Source organism: Periplaneta americana, chromosome 17 (genome assembly GCF_040183065.1).
Source record: "Periplaneta americana isolate PAMFEO1 chromosome 17, P.americana_PAMFEO1_priV1, whole genome shotgun sequence".
Classification (NCBI taxonomy): Eukaryota; Metazoa; Arthropoda; class Insecta; order Blattodea; family Blattidae; genus Periplaneta; species Periplaneta americana.
Genome location: NC_091133.1, coordinates 67,182,971 through 67,199,160, shown reverse-complemented (window position 1 = coordinate 67,199,160; position 16,190 = coordinate 67,182,971). Strand labels below are relative to the sequence as shown.

Here is a 16,190-nt window from a genome sequence, read left to right as displayed (position 1 = left end):
TTTATTGCCTTTTATCATAATTACACACATTTAAAAAGTAGGTCAGAAATTAATAAACAATGTTGCATTATAATTAAAGTCATTTAGTAGAAAATTCACAACTAACAAAATCCCTAGTCTCGAGGTTAAATTTTAGCAACTAGAATATGCTGTTAAATATTTAGTTACGAGATGCATTATAAAATACTAGACATTAAAACACAAAATAAGAGATTGAACATTAGTCTGTTAAAACAATACCAGTACAGAAAGACTGTCTGAAATATCTTGATCTCGAAGCATCTCTATTAAAATCAGAAAAATGTAGGGAATTTTATACGTTGTGAAGTGTGCTATATTTTAATTTTAAGAGCATGTATAAAAGCACACAAATAACTCGATATTAATACTCAGAAGCTTTCTCAGGCCATTTCAGGAACAATCTGCTCAAATATGATTCAGTTTTACAAGTCTGTGGATTGTATCTTAGGCTCACCGTCTTTATTGGAATCGCCGGTCACAACAGATAACAAAACCTCTCCTGTGTCAGTTGCTGCAGTAACATTAACAAGTGTCACAGCTCTAGCAGAAGCCACAACTCCTGCTCCGGTAGATACTCTAGCCGGATCTTCTGCTCCAGCCGACACTCCAGGCGCATCTCCTGCTGCTCCGGCACCGGTTACATCCACTGAGGCTGCACCTCCAGTCACTTCTATTGTAGCCGTTCCCCCAGTCACATCTACTCCAGTCGCCTTGCCGGCCACATGTACTACAGCCTCATCTCCCATTACATCTACTGCAGCCGAACCACCAGCAACATCTACAACAGCCTTACCACCTGGTACGCCCACTTTCTTTGTCACATTTTTTGAAACTAAACTGATCACACGTGACTCATCTTTTTCAGTTTTCTCTTTCTTTACTACTGTCACGCCTTCTGACAAGTCGACAGTGGCCGTTTCATTAACATTATTGCTCCCGTCCTCGCCTTCAACCTTAGACACTGTCGCACCTTCAGCCTCTGTCCCAGCTTCTTTGCCTGTCAAATCTTCCATGGCTATATCTTCAACACCATAATCTCCTCCTTCCTTCACCACATCAACTTTAACTATAATTTGCGATTCATCTTCTTCAGAGTCTTCCGCGATTTTATTTGCAACCACACTTGCCTCGGCATAGACTACATGTCTAACCACTTCTATCGATACATCTTTTTGGATTACTTCCAAGTCTCTCTCTTCTATCACATTCAATATGTCTGCATTATCACCTATTTCGTTGACCGCATTTGCCTGAATAATCTGAGCCGCACCTTCTTCAGCAATGGGTTGAACTGCAGCCTCTACTTGGCCACCTTGTCCTGCGATGTTTTCACGAGTAGGCGCAAGTGGAATCGCCCTACCGTTTTCCCAAGTTGCTAAGAGTTCCGGATACCTGGCGAGATCTTCCAGTATCTCTTGACTTGTGAGCCTCTTCCAGTAACGCATGGCTCTCAACACTGCTAATATCATCATGGTATCGTATGCTGAAAAATTCATTCATAACATTAAACTACTAAACAGCAGAGTCCTAAGAGTGAAATTTCTCTATTTTTGAACAAATTTATTTAGGTAGGGTGAGATTCGAGGAATTTCAAACAAAATTCTGTAACTGACAGTTTAAAAGGAATTTACTATTTTTTTTTGCTACGAGAAGTGTTGGAATGAAATCTTGGTTCACCACACGAAGTTCTTACCGAATATTTTAAAACCAATTAAGAACCAATTAATTTATTTTTTATGCTCAATTATTGGTATCTTATTGTTAAATATTTATTTTCAATTCTAAAGAGTTTTGAATAATAAAATATTAAATTTATCTGCATAATTAAATCTTCTCTCACTGCACAACATTAGAAGGATTGCCAGACTGGACCGCGTGTAGAGGCTACAAACAACATAGTCCCGAGTTCTTACACTGTGCGAGCGACACTATCAACTCGCCCCAAGTAACGAAGGCAATGTGTTGTTAAACCAAGGTTCATATTCCTAAAATTTTAATTTGAAAAAATGCCTAAATTTGTGACCTATCCGGCATTGGCTTAGCGCCTTAGGAGAACCATACTCAGGATGAGTTCCCTCAATTTGGGAGACTAATCAATTGGCACTAAATGAACTTCTGGCTTTCAAGGAATTCAGGTTCATTGCCGCCCTCACATAAGCCTGCCATCAGTTCCTAGCCTGAGCAAGATTAATCCATTCTCTACCATCATATTTCACCTCCCTCATATCCATTTTAATATCATCCCATCTAAGTCTCAGCCTCCCCAAAGATCATTTTTCTTCCGGCCTTCCAACACTACGTATTTCTGGATTCGCCCATAAGTGATACATGCCCTGCCCATCTCAAACTCTGAATTTAATGTTCTTAATTATATCAGGTGAAGAATACAATGCGTACAGTTCTGCCTACTGTAGCTTTCTCCATTCACCTGTAACTTCATCCCTCTTAGCCACAAATATTTTCCTAAACACCTTATTTACCAACACCTTTAACCTCTGTTCTCCTCTCAAAGTGAGAGTCCAAGTTTCACAAACATACAGAAAATTCGATAATATAACAGCTTTATAAATTCTAACTTTCAGCTTTTGAGAGCAGAATGGATGACAAGTTTCTTAACCGAATAATAACAGACTTTTCCTATATTTATTCTGAGTAATTTTCTCCCGAGTGTCGTTTATATTTGTTACTTTGTTCGAAGACATTTGAATTTTTCCACCTCTTTAAAGGATAAATTTCCAATGTTAATATTTTCTTTTCGTACTATGATCTCGTGAAAAGAATCCTATACTTTATCTTTCAGGGATTTACTTCCAAACCTAGCTATCTCTCACTTCCTTCTAGTAAAATTCCAGTGTTTTCCCTAATTGTTTGTGAATTTGTTCTAAGATTAAGTCATTCGCATGGACAAGCAGGTGTAACACGCTCAATTTCAAACCTTCTGTTGTGCTGAACTTTTCTAATGGAATATTCTAGAGCAAAGTTAAAGTGAAGATGGTGTATCTGCTTGCTTTAGTCCGCAATGAATTGGAAAAGCATCCGACAAACTGGCCTATACGGACTGCTGTAAGTTTCACCTAGACGCATTTTAATTAATCGAACTAGTTTCTTGGAAATACCAATTTCAATAACAATATTTTATATATTTCTCTTAACCGAGTCTTTTATCTCTATGCAATTATGAATAGCTGATGTACTGTGATCTTATACGCCCATTTTTATACAATATCTGTCTAATGCAAAAAAAATCTTAATAGTCTTACGTCTAAAACCACACCGAAGATCACAATAATTTCATCTACATATTTATTTATGTCTTCTCAAAAGAATATTTGACAATTTTGTTCGACGTCAACAAAAGTGATATTTCTCTAAAATTATCACCTTTGTTGACTCTTACAGAAGTGCATCTAAAAGTGACTAATAAAAATATAAAGTCGGTTCGTCTCTGAGAGCATGATGTTGGGAAGGTGTTCTTACTAGTATTAGCTCGACTTATATTTCTCCACGAGTCAGGATATTGGGGTATTTATGACAAAATGATCTGGGAATGGATTTTGATCCTGAGCCTCGCTCAGGCAATTATATACTTGACGCTTCAAAAGTCGCTCTTGATGCTTAATCCCGATCGCCAGGTGCAAGAGTACGCACAGTCAGCTCAAATAGGATAAGGAAAAAAACTGTGGCAGGAATTTGGGGAGGGATGATTCTGTTAAGATGAACTGCGGAAGAAACCTGATCAAGAGCGTCCAACAAGCAATGATTGCCAGTCGCTTCAAATAATTTTCTCCATTTTAAACATTCGTTCATAATAAATCATTGTCATAGTTCTGAACTCAAGAGTAACATGGCAAACAAAATAACTACCGTATTTAGGATTCGTGCTCTGACCCTCACCTCACTTACCTATCAACTTTGGGCGAAATAGGGAAAAGTAGCCTAAATACATCACATTTCTATCTGTGCTGTATAATTTCATTCTGACAGACTATTTTGAGAATAGATCAGCAATTCTTATACGAGGGAGAATCATTAAGATCTGATTGAGAAACAATATAATCCCCCTGTGAAGTAAGAACAGGCTGAAATAATAAGCTGCGCTATTTAAGAATGTTGAACTTACAAATATTCCAAATTGTTGAGAAAAATGTTGATGTTGAAATACCCTCTTGTATTGCCATGTGGAAGATGTAGACTGCGACGACTTCCACATACTTCATCCCCTTGATAGTGAAATACAACACGGTCAGACGTGCGTCATACTGAAAAATTACACATACCACATTTTGTTAAATTAACCACGCATGGTAGTCACAAAAAATATTCACATTTAATTAATCAAGTAGGCCTATTCAACTAAGGATAATCCTATCTATTTTATTATATTCGAAGTTTACACAGATCCATCTCTAGTGTATCGTAAAATGTTACTTGGCGATAAAATACGAATAGAAAGTATATACTCAATTACTAGTTAATAACAAAGTAATGCTTTGCGTTTTTCACCTCGTATTGGCAGTTACGAATTTGTTGGTAATCTTCCGTAATGTGAATAATTTCATTGGAAAATTTTTTCTGGAGTCTGATATAGATCCCGGGACCCTTTCGCTTAGCGCACGAATGCTCTACCGACTGAGATACCCAGAAACTACACCCGACACATTCTCAATTTTTCCCTTCATATCCACAAAACTCTCAAGTGGGCTGACAAAGCTCCAGAAACCCAACTAAGTGCACACAAATAGACTTACACAAAAATTCAGATTTACATAATATGTATATACTGTACGTCACTGTAGGTACGTTAACATAAAACTACAATTTTAGTCGCACAGAGTTTGTGTGCATTCAAAGTTGGGTTTCTGGCGCCTTGCCAGCCCACTTGAATTGAATGGATATAAAAGGAAAAATTGAGACTGTCGGGTATAGTTCCTGGGTAGCTCAGTCGGCAGAGCATTCGTGCGCTAAGTGAAGGTTCCCGAGATCGATACGCGGCATCGGAACAATTTTTCCCTTGAAATTATTAGAGTCTGCTTCACAGGGAGCTAAACCTGAAAGCCAGATATGCTTCTTTACGATGTCCGTGAAAAAACTTTCAAGACGATTTATACAACTTTCTTTGAAGAAATATTTCATAGGTACTTCGAAACAGATAAATCGTTGATACTATACAGAGCGAAAAGTAATTAAACCGACATGCTCCGGGATGTTGTATGGGACACCAAAACAAACGGTTTTCTTTAATAGCATATTTTCTTAAAGGCTTTATTAAACCGGCAGAGAACGTATGCGTTCTTCAGTTCATGTGTACTCTATAAATTGACTATTTGAACAATTTCCTGGAAAGTGGGTTGACAGAGGCGGTCCTGTGCCTTGGCCTCCCCGATCTCCTGATTTGATCCCTCTCGTTTTTGTTTGTGTGGGGACATGCGTAATCAACTTTACACAATCCCAGTTGAATCAGAAGATGATCTGGTGGCCCGGATATTTGCTGCAGCAGGGGAAATAAACGATAATCCTGAAGTGTTTCACTGCGTTACACAATCCATGTCCCGTCGATGTAACTTTTGTGTACAGGTCAATGGAGGCAGTTTTGATCATCTCTTGCAGTGATTTTGGTGTGTAAATGTTCTCCAACATATTTTGTAGTGATTGGGGTATATAAATGTTTTACAACAGACTCAAGCAATGGTTTGTGTTACATTAAGATCTGATGTCCTCGCGAAATAGTGCCTCACAGCACAATATGATATTAGAGAAAACAGTTTGTTTTGGGTCCCATACAACCTCCAGAAGTTTGTCGGTTTAATTACTTTTCACTCTGTAGATAATTTGTGTCGAAAATCTGCTCGTGGTTAAGGAGACGAATAAAATTTTATGCTTTCGTCATAGGTACTGTTAGCCATTCAATTCACGTTTAAACATCACTTGATATTATCCAAGTGAGTACCTTAAGGGAACTGGGTAGTCTTCAATCTCCAGACTAAATTATTTCTTGCATAATCATAATTGATCAATTCCTGAGTAGATTTTCAGATTCGAAAGCGTAATAAAAAGCACGTAGACTATATAAAAATCATTTAAAGGAAGTGGTTGGTGAAATTTATATTTTCTATCACTTTAAGTAGAGGAATCATTTTACATATCTCATCCACTTGTTACAATATTACTCTTTCATGTAAGTTTCATTATTATCAGATTCAGTTATTCAAATTAAAAGAATCTAGTATTTTCAAAATCTATGCTCTATTGCAAAATTTAATTTTCATGCACGACTTTTTAAGTTTTCAGATATGGTAAAAGAACAAGTATCCATAAATTAAACTTTACAATTGTAAATAGATATTTTTAATAAGCAACTTCAAAATAAACATTTTTAGTGCCCATTAAGGCTTTACTGCTTAATTTCGAAAGTGTTTAGTTCATCGAACATACTACCATACTACGTCAACCACAGCATATAAACTACGGAGTAAAAAATTCATCAAAATAGGGTCGTTACACTTTGAACACAAATTTTGCTGAAAAAAATGAGAAAACGGCGGGTAAAGTTTACATGGAATTCATAATCAATAGTGCAGCCATATAAATATGTCGTAATTTGTATGCTTCCAAGTTTCGCAGAGTACAAAATTTGCTCAGCAAAAGATTGCAGATTCTTTGCTTTCACACAAAATGGAGAGCTTTCCTCCCTTCATTACTTTTCTAGTAATGCAGTATCAACGGAATGAATACCAACGTATGAAATGTGAAATTTTGTGAGCAAGTTCATTTTAACTCTTCAGTATTCGCGCCATATTTTTTTTACACCAGTACTCACGCGGATTACATTTTTAATCACACTTTTCCTTTTAATAATCAATTTTTACTAATATGAATATGTAATTTTATAACACATAAAATTAACATTATTTTACTCATTGTATTAAACCGATTGTGATAAGAGGATAAATCTGTTTGCACTTTTAATATTTAAATCAGTGATATCAATAAAATATACAGTAGGTCTAATGAGTGTTATGATGTAAACCATGTGGTTAAAGATTCTTTTGTTATTATTGTTATAATAGCTTAGTTATTAAAAATGTATCCTCTAGAGTCAATTTCCTACTCCCAGAATTTAAGTCACTATTGAGTTCAAATACATGTGTGATGAGAAGTCATTCTGTAATATCAAATATGTCCACGTAATCATTTACATTACAGAATAAAATAACTACTGGAGTAATAGTTCATATGTTTAAAAGTTTTTTATGAACTGCTTATAGGAATAAATAAAATTACAATAAAGTAAATTGAAATTTATGCTGTTGTATTGCAACATGTTAAAACCACTGACGTTAGCACTCGCGCGGATTACAATTTTAATCCAGTCTTAAAACACATACACATTGCTACACAGAAAAGAGTCACAATTACTTTCAAGTAGTCTAGACATCAGGGCTAAACTGTTACAGGATGATACTGAAAGTTCCATGCTATGAGCATTGGAAGCGGAGATGTGATGTCGTAATTAACAGTAGTGGATTACAAATGTATGCCGTGCAGTACTGGAGGGTTAAATATACAACAAAAATGCTAGACAACATTGAGTATAGATTTACAAAAATATGACCTATGCAGAGGCAAACTGAACAAAATTCCATTAAAGCAATGCATGGAAACACTAGTCTTAATTCAGTGTATTACTATATATATACTAATAGTAAATCTGTAGCCGAAATTTTTCTGGTAATTTCAGATTTTCCAAAAATAATTGGTCCTAACATATATAATTAACCACCCTGAAACCGAAAATCGCTTTTTTGAAAATTTTGTTTGTATGTTTGTTACCTTTTCATGCGATAATGGATGAATGGATTTCGATGAAAATTGGAATATAAATTATGTTCGTTGTAACTTAGATTTTAGGCTATATGGCATTCAAAATATATTATTTAAAAGGGGGGTTATAAAGGGTCCTGAATTAAATCGAAATATCTCGCTTATTATTGATTTTTGTGAAAAATGTTACACAACAGTTTCTTTAAAAATAATTTGCGATAAGTTTTATTCCTTGAAAAATTTTGATAGGACTGATATTTAATGAGAAATGAGTTAAAATTAAAATAACTGCAATCTAAGGCCGTATAATGAAATAAAAAATAAACGACTTCGTCTATAAGGGGCCTTGGACAGCAACAATCGAAAGCTATGAAAGATAGCCTACAGATTATTTCACCATTGGAAAGTGTATTTCTCTAGATGGACAATGCTATAATGTTATTACAGTAACTTCTGATATAATATAATGTAATGTAATATAATTTAAGTTATTTGAAGGGTTCAGAACCATGGTGGGCCAAACGCCATTTACTGAATACGTAGAAAACAAGGGTTAAAAATAAGTTATTACCATAATTCAATGGAAACCTATAACAAGTAAAATAAAGTATACACATTAAATCTAAATGATGTCAATGTTCATTAAACTATGGTTGCATGTAATAAAAATTAGAAACATGTTAAAGGAATTGTCATTGCACCAATGAGTGGTCTCTGGACCAAAATGATCTCATTTTAATTATTTGGATGCAATTTAAATTAAGTAACATATTAAACGATTTATCCTTCTATCAAACACAAATGTTCCCTGGATCAGATGTCCTATTTTAATTATGTAATTACTTTATATTTATTTCTAACGGGTGCAGCGGAGCGCACGGGTACGGCTAGTTAACAATATAATTGGTAAAACGATGTGTCCCTTTAAACATCCCAATTCCCAGAGGCACGCATACCATTCCACGCAAAACATTGTTCTAAATGAATGTAAAGAAAAACCTGCAAGTCTTGACACCACGATTTATCATTCATTACGGAACAATTATTGATTTTTTTAAAGGCAAATCTTTCATGTAACAAGTTGTGCGCTATTTAGCGCAGTAGCTAAGTTTTTGCTCTTGAGAAAAAGAAATTTAAGAATTTGATTTATTAGAGTTTTTTTTTAGTTCGAATTCTACTCTTATCTGTACCCATACATCTCGAGTTGATGCAGAATATTAAGCTTTCACAGCATTTCATCCCTTCGCTGAAGTCAGGGACCAATATTTGTCCTATTTGAGAACGGATTAAAGACATTTTATATTTTTGCCATTCTACCAATATATTTAATCTTCATCTCCACAAAAAATTTTGACAATACAATTTGCAGAATATTCCTCTCGTATTTTCTAACGCAGTGCTACCCCATTTCTTATTAGTAAGAATGTAGAAAAGTATAACTTGAAATTTTATATTTTCTAGTAAATGTACTGGATCATAAATCGAAACAAGTAATTACCAGATTTATTAATGATCGACCGCTGCAAACCATTGCAGAGAAAGAAATAGTAATGTTTATAAAATAAACTTAGGCCTACGACGATCAATATTGAATAAAAACGAAGGATTTTGCAGAATTTGACTGATATTTTAGTCTTCTGCCTCATTTTATATTTAAGAACGATTCCACATTATATTAAGGTGATTTTGTGTGCAATATAACGCCATCCTGAGTTTAGGTCTAAAACTTATTACAATTGCTAAATAAAATTACTCAGTACGTCTCAGCTTATGTAAGAAACTGAATGACTGCGAAAAATATAGCTGTCGAAAATATTGTCTTATAAACTAATTTATCTTATTTAAATTTACATAATAATGGACTCTGGGAAAAGTCTGAAATGAAATACTTTTAAGCACCATGCAATATACAGTCATAAGCTTCTCATTCTTTTAACAGAGCATAATGAATGTTTGTTTAATGAAAAATACGAAGACGAGTTCTTGAAAAGAAATTTTTTTATTACTAGACAAAATGAATGTTGCTTTACAAAAATATCTTACCATATTAAGAGCAACTGACAATAATATGACGCTGAACATCTGGATCAGAAGGTATACCAAGCATGCGTGAGCTAAAATTTCTGTGGGAAAAGAAAATTATATTAGTTACACTTAAGACTAGGATTTTTGTAATTTAGCATATTTTTGTAAGGTCAATGAGAGAACATACAGAATTCCATTTCTTGATATTGTTAGACAATATTTATGCATATTTGTGAACTTTATCCTGATAAGGCATATTTTAATTATATTGGCAATAAGCATATTTCAACTTTTGAAGCTTTTATACACTTTTCTATATCCGAAGTTAGTTTCTTTCGTTCTTTCATTTTCTTGAAAATATGTTTTTTCACTCTCATCTGGTAATATTTTAATATTCCTTCCTCCCATGCACAATTTCCATTCTATGAAAATTTGTATGCAACATTAATTCTCAGAACAGATATTAACTGCATACAAATTTAATCACCTGAAACTGTATGAATTCTTAGAAAAGCAGACACATAAACCTATACTAGATTTTTTAACATTAAGAAAGTTATATAAGCTGTTGCTATGAAAATGCATGCGGAGGTCAGAAACTGTTACAGGCAAAAGAATATTATATATTTTATGCTCGACCATGCCGAAATGTAGTAATTATACACTTGGTAGCAGTCCTTTAATGCATGTCATTAAAGTACACCTACTCATTAAAGGTCAGGTGTTCAGCCAATGACAAGTCAGCTTACAGGTGTTCAGCCAATGACAAGTCAGCTTTGTACCGTTATAAAACCGCAAGTATCGATTATTCTCGGATATGCAATCGAAAAAGAATTAGCGAAAAGTCACGGACGCTGGAAATCCAATACTGTCGCAGAAGGTTATGTTCTGTTACTATAATAGAGTTAATTGTAAATAATATTGAAATAAATTCAATTTCTCATCTCGTTTTTCAATTCTAAATCAATTTTCAGATTATACCAGACTAATGTTCATCTTATTCTGTGCCAAGGTCAATGAAATTCGGCCTCTGAAAAAATCAATACTTTCGCGTCTTCGCACATCTCACAATTCAGGTCGGTTCGCACATAACCATAATTTTTAATAGTTTCAAGCTAGAAATATGGTCGAGCATAAAAAGTCGTTATGAAACTTGCCTATAATGGTAATTAAGACGCTCGTATGAAAATTAACAATCATACTTGTGTCTTAATTACTACCATTATAGGCTCGTTGCATAATGTACTATTCATTAATGAACAGATGTTATAGGAAGATACTAGATAAAGTTATTGAAATACTAGAAAACTTTAGTCCAGATGAACATTTTTTAACGAATTCAATATTTAGGCAAAGTCAATATTTCTACTACAAGCAAAGCACCGGAAGTGTAATGAACGTGTAAATGTGCGTAGCCAACGGAGGGAAGGCAGCATGCTAGAAATAAAAAACGCGGACAATTTTCAACAACTGTTATACGAGAAGAGAAAGATACAGAGTGATCCACGAGGATTTACCATCCTTTACAGTGCTTATTTCCAAATACATTCTGAGCAGAAATTCTCAAACATTTGTTCTAATCTCAATATTTTCAAAGTTACATTAATTTGAAGTTGTTAGTAAAATACCTTTTTTCTTTAGTTTTACGTGTAAAAAAATACAAATAAAAATGATCTATTCAGAAGTGTCATTTCTTTAATTGGCTAATGTTCTGAATCTAAAATGTGTTTATTGTTTTGCGCATATTTTATTTTTCAATGTTAAACTAAAAGTGGCATCATTCTTACGCACTTATAAAAATAAGCACCATAAGGGACGGTAAATCCTCGTGAATCACCCTGTATAATGTTAGTGCCTGAAATCTGATACGGGAACAAAACAGCTGACCAGAATAAACCAAGGAGGAAACGAGGCTTAAGTCAGACTGCGAATACTACTGACGAAGGATTAAGGCTACAGTTGAAAGTGTCAGTTCAGGAGTGTAGACAAGCCAAGCGGTAAGAATGCTAGTGAAGACATAAGGCCGAGCAAAGGAACGAAGCAACTACCAGATTTTGTGATCGAGGACAGAATAGATAGGGCGTTTGATAGGTTCTGAAAAGAGTGGTAAAATGGAGGGCAGAATAGTAAGGCTAATGGAATCAGCGAGAAAGAATAGTGCTAAAAATGAGAGTGAGAGTCAGGGGTGGCATAAGTGATTGAACAAGACTACAGAAGAACTTGTCAAGTGACAGAACAAAGTAATAGTAGTAAGATAGATATAGAAACAATGAATTAAAGAGAATTAAAATGAAAGGATATCTGAACAATTGAGAAGTGAAAGAGAAATTAGAGGTTTAATTAAATGAATTTGATAATTCATGATAAATCAATGTTAAGGATAGGAGTAGCATCAGGGTTATTAATAACAGCAGGAGTATTCAAGATTCAGGCAGAGAAATTAAAATATAGCAATACAATTAATCTCAAACCTCTGGTATAGAACATCAGGAAATTAGCACGGCCTAGTGAGACACGAAGAATAAAAAAAATAAACACTAAGCGCGGCAACACCATCTATAGTCAGGAAAGTAACTGAACTTCACATTCGATCGACAATGTAGGAAATAAACACGCGCCCTGTATTTTACAAAGTAACGCACAGTCAGATCAGTGCACCCGTAGTATTTTCGTATGGATTACCCATTTATTAATCACTAGATCATGAAATCTTTGTAAAAATCTTCCGGTTGTTCAATATACAGGGACATTTTATTTTTACTTCAATTTTTATTGTACCCGAGTTTTTTTAATGTACTTCACTCCCACCCCTTCTACTAATGAAGTTTCAACTGTTCTCCAGACAGAATCAAGGCCGCATATAGTAAACAGCACTGAGTTATTGAGTATAGTACGTTACAGAAATATGTTCGCGTTTTCCAGTGACGAAAGAACTTTCAATATTGAATCATATTTTCGCACAGGTGCTGTCGTCAGTTTGCCTACGTCGCATCCCGAATTCCCCACCTGCTTCTGCAAGCCCCTCTGTAAAAGCAGGTCTGTCTTAGCTCTTTTCTGAAAACATTTCTGTTAGGAATTGGACGTTTACGTAATATTATACAACGTTTAAAATAACTTAAATAAAAGGGCCTCGTTAAGTAATTAACTGTCACGTGATTTCCCTCCTTTCTACGATCCTGCGGCATAACCACTTGGACGGACAGTAGATAGCATGTCTGAGTAATTTTATCTGTGCGGGTCGGGCAGAAGTGAAGATTGAATTTACAGTACATAAGGTACTCTTTTTATAGAGTAGGTACAGAATTATTTCAACACGAGTTACTAGTACGAAGGACGAAACTGGCAATTGGAATTAGATGCAATAGTCTATAGTGCGATAATATGCACAAAATAACTAAAGCCTGTATCGAAATGAACGGCCACTATTTTCAAAAAATGTGTTTTATTATTATTTTTATTTTTATTATTATTATTTTTATTTTTATTATTATTATTTTTATTTTTATTATTATTATTTTTATTATTATTATTTTTATTTTTATTTTTATTATTATTTTTATTATTATTATTATTATATTATTATATTATTATATTATTATATTATTATTATTATATTATTATATTATTATATTATTATTATTATTATTATTATTATTATTATATTTATTTTTTTTTCACTTTAACTTCATTCTCTATATTTTACGCTAATGTGCTGTAGACAGTATAATATACACTGCATAATGAATACGTTCGCATGAATAGCTCAGTTCGTGAGTAAAAACACTCATTCTTAATACAGTACTGCATTTTGATTAAACAAAAATCTAATGAAAATTATCGAACTCGAAATCGCGATATTTCCTAGTTTACGTAAATGGATGAAGTGCTTTTCTTCCCTCCTATACCTAGTAAAGTGATTTGTTTGTGTTTTACGCCGGTATCATCGAACTCAAGTTGTGGAAGGAGGTAGCGAACGGTGTTTCCGGTTCTCTAAAGGTATAGCCAGTTTAATATTAAAAATGCTAGTAAAAATAAAATGATGTCCCTGTACTTATTTAACTTACTCGGTTTCATTGCAGTTTTGAGCATTATACCCTCATTGCTTATGTCAATATTCGTTGCAACAACCAAGGCATTGGTTGCCGCCCCGTAGGGTCCGTATGACGTGGTGAACAGTAAATATATTAGCAGCATAATGTAACCCTGAAAGAAAAAAGCAACATAGTAGAAAATGTGGCAATTTTATTTAGTTCCAGAACAACTAAATTGGAAAAAAAAAATACGGTCTAGAATTACAATTGTGAAAAGGTAATACTTAAAAAATGTCCATAAAATTTCATGAATTATACAGGTTGTAAGGGATATAAGTTCCGTCCTTTCCACAGTCTAGGACGGTGCATAAGATCAAAAAATATCTATGCAACAGAATCAAAACTCGATAGTTTTCCCAGAAAAAATATTTCTTTCCTTATTTTATTTGAGTTATACTGCTTATATTGTTAGTAAAATTACGAAAACAATTGCATCAGTAGATATATCTAGTAAAGAGTTAATATTAGTTTAAATTCACATTTGTGTGTTCTACTGTATTAAGTTTTCGTAAAATTAAGTAAAAAAAGTACGCATAAATTTGTTAATATTCTGGCGTGAGAGACGTGGCAACGTTCAGCAGGCAATACTCTGCACAGACGTAAGTACGAGTCAGCTAAGTTCAAGCTCCCTGTCCATAGCTCTAATGCCGAGCGGATGGCAGTTCTGTACAGGGTATTCGATAAACAACTTACAATACCCTTCACGGTTTAGAAATATCATGAGTTATTAATTTATGGAGAGAGTCGTAATTCAAGCGAAGCAAGATGTACCGTCAACGTTTTCCTCAAAGAAGGTTACCTAATCGGCAAATTTTTGTAGCAGTTTCTCAAAGATTATTAGAAACTAGGAGTCTCTTACAACGTCCTCTGCTGCATTATAACATAGCTTCTGTTTTGTACCGGTATGTCTGTACCCGCTTGAGCTTTACTGTGTAATTCTGAACCCCATCCTCCCCGCTTGAGCTGTACTGTATACTTTTAAACTACCTCTCCATCCAGCAACGTTGCTTAACGACTAATAGCCTATTATAAACTTTAATAATTAGTTAAATATTGCAATTAAAAATAAATTTTAAAGGAATTTTTCTTCCTTATGACATGAATAATCAGTTAAAATAATGGCACTTATACCCCCTTACAGCCTCTGAACGCTACATTCGAGAATAGCTAAAGAAGTCAAATTTGAACGGTTAGAATAAATGAATGTAAAGCATTTATTGCAAAATATCAGGTTCTCTTAGCAGAGAAATTAAAAATATATGACTAGAGAATTACATATGAAAGAAAAAAAATTATTTATGAAGAAATGAAATTTAAGATCACAGGGGAAAAACGTGTTAAGTCGAATATGATTTATTTTCTGTTCCAGTTACCATGTAATAGCTCAGATAATGTAGATTTATATAGTTAACTATACAGAACAACCTCAGTTCAAATACATTTGTAAAATGTTAACACAAAGACAGAGTATAATGGGTCTTGAAACTTTACTTTCTCCTCTGTGAAAACAGGAAAACGTGCCTCCACTTGGTTTCTCCACTGTCCTCTCAAATTGGAAATGTTGGTCAAGATATTACAGTATTAAAAGTCCCAAGTGTATTTACTTCTAAATTTCAGTTGAAATTTCTTTCACGCACGACAATTTTAGCCATCTTAAGAAATTTAATATTACGAGAACAATGAATTTGAACCATTAATCATTCGAAAAATATATATAATACTGTAGATTATCTTATAATTCTATATTTCTCGATCCTGACTTCTTGTTTAAACTATAATGAGGATAAGGTGATTCGCAAATTAAAATTAATGGTTAACTTACAATTTTTTATATCTTTTTAAACTTATATACGATTTAGGATAATCTTCGCATGATAAAATTCTATCACATAAAAGTCGTTTAATTATCACTCACCAGTTCCAAAATAATGGTGGTTACTAAAGTACTATTCAATCGCTTTGCCTTTCTTACTTCTTCTGGAGTCATTTTATATATGTATTTTCACTAAAAATGTCTTAAAATATGTCGTTATTAACGTTGCAAGATACTAAAAATAAAACTTAACCGAATAGAGATTGACCTTATCCGTATAGCCTGCGCTTACTGAGTGAAGTAGCGTAGTCTTCAAACATAGCCCATAACGTAGTAGGAAGCATATAGTGGCGCAGCCTATATGGAAACTTAACATACGTAAAGCTGGATATAAAATATCAGAATATTAAGAAATTAAT

General features: G+C 33.9%; 1 protein-coding gene across 1 annotated transcript; it reads right to left on the bottom strand.

The window, feature by feature from the left end:
* Window positions 1-16,082, bottom strand: LOC138692593 (uncharacterized). Its single transcript, XM_069815594.1, has 5 exons — window positions 15,874-16,082; window positions 13,932-14,070; window positions 9,886-9,965; window positions 4,142-4,280; window positions 1-1,504 (listed from the first exon to the last, which is right to left on the bottom strand). Exons 1-5 carry the CDS (start codon window positions 15,943-15,945, stop codon window positions 444-446), a joined length of 1,491 nt encoding a protein of 496 aa, XP_069671695.1. The 5' UTR covers window positions 15,946-16,082; the 3' UTR covers window positions 1-443.
* Between the last annotated feature and the right edge of the window lie 108 nt (window positions 16,083-16,190).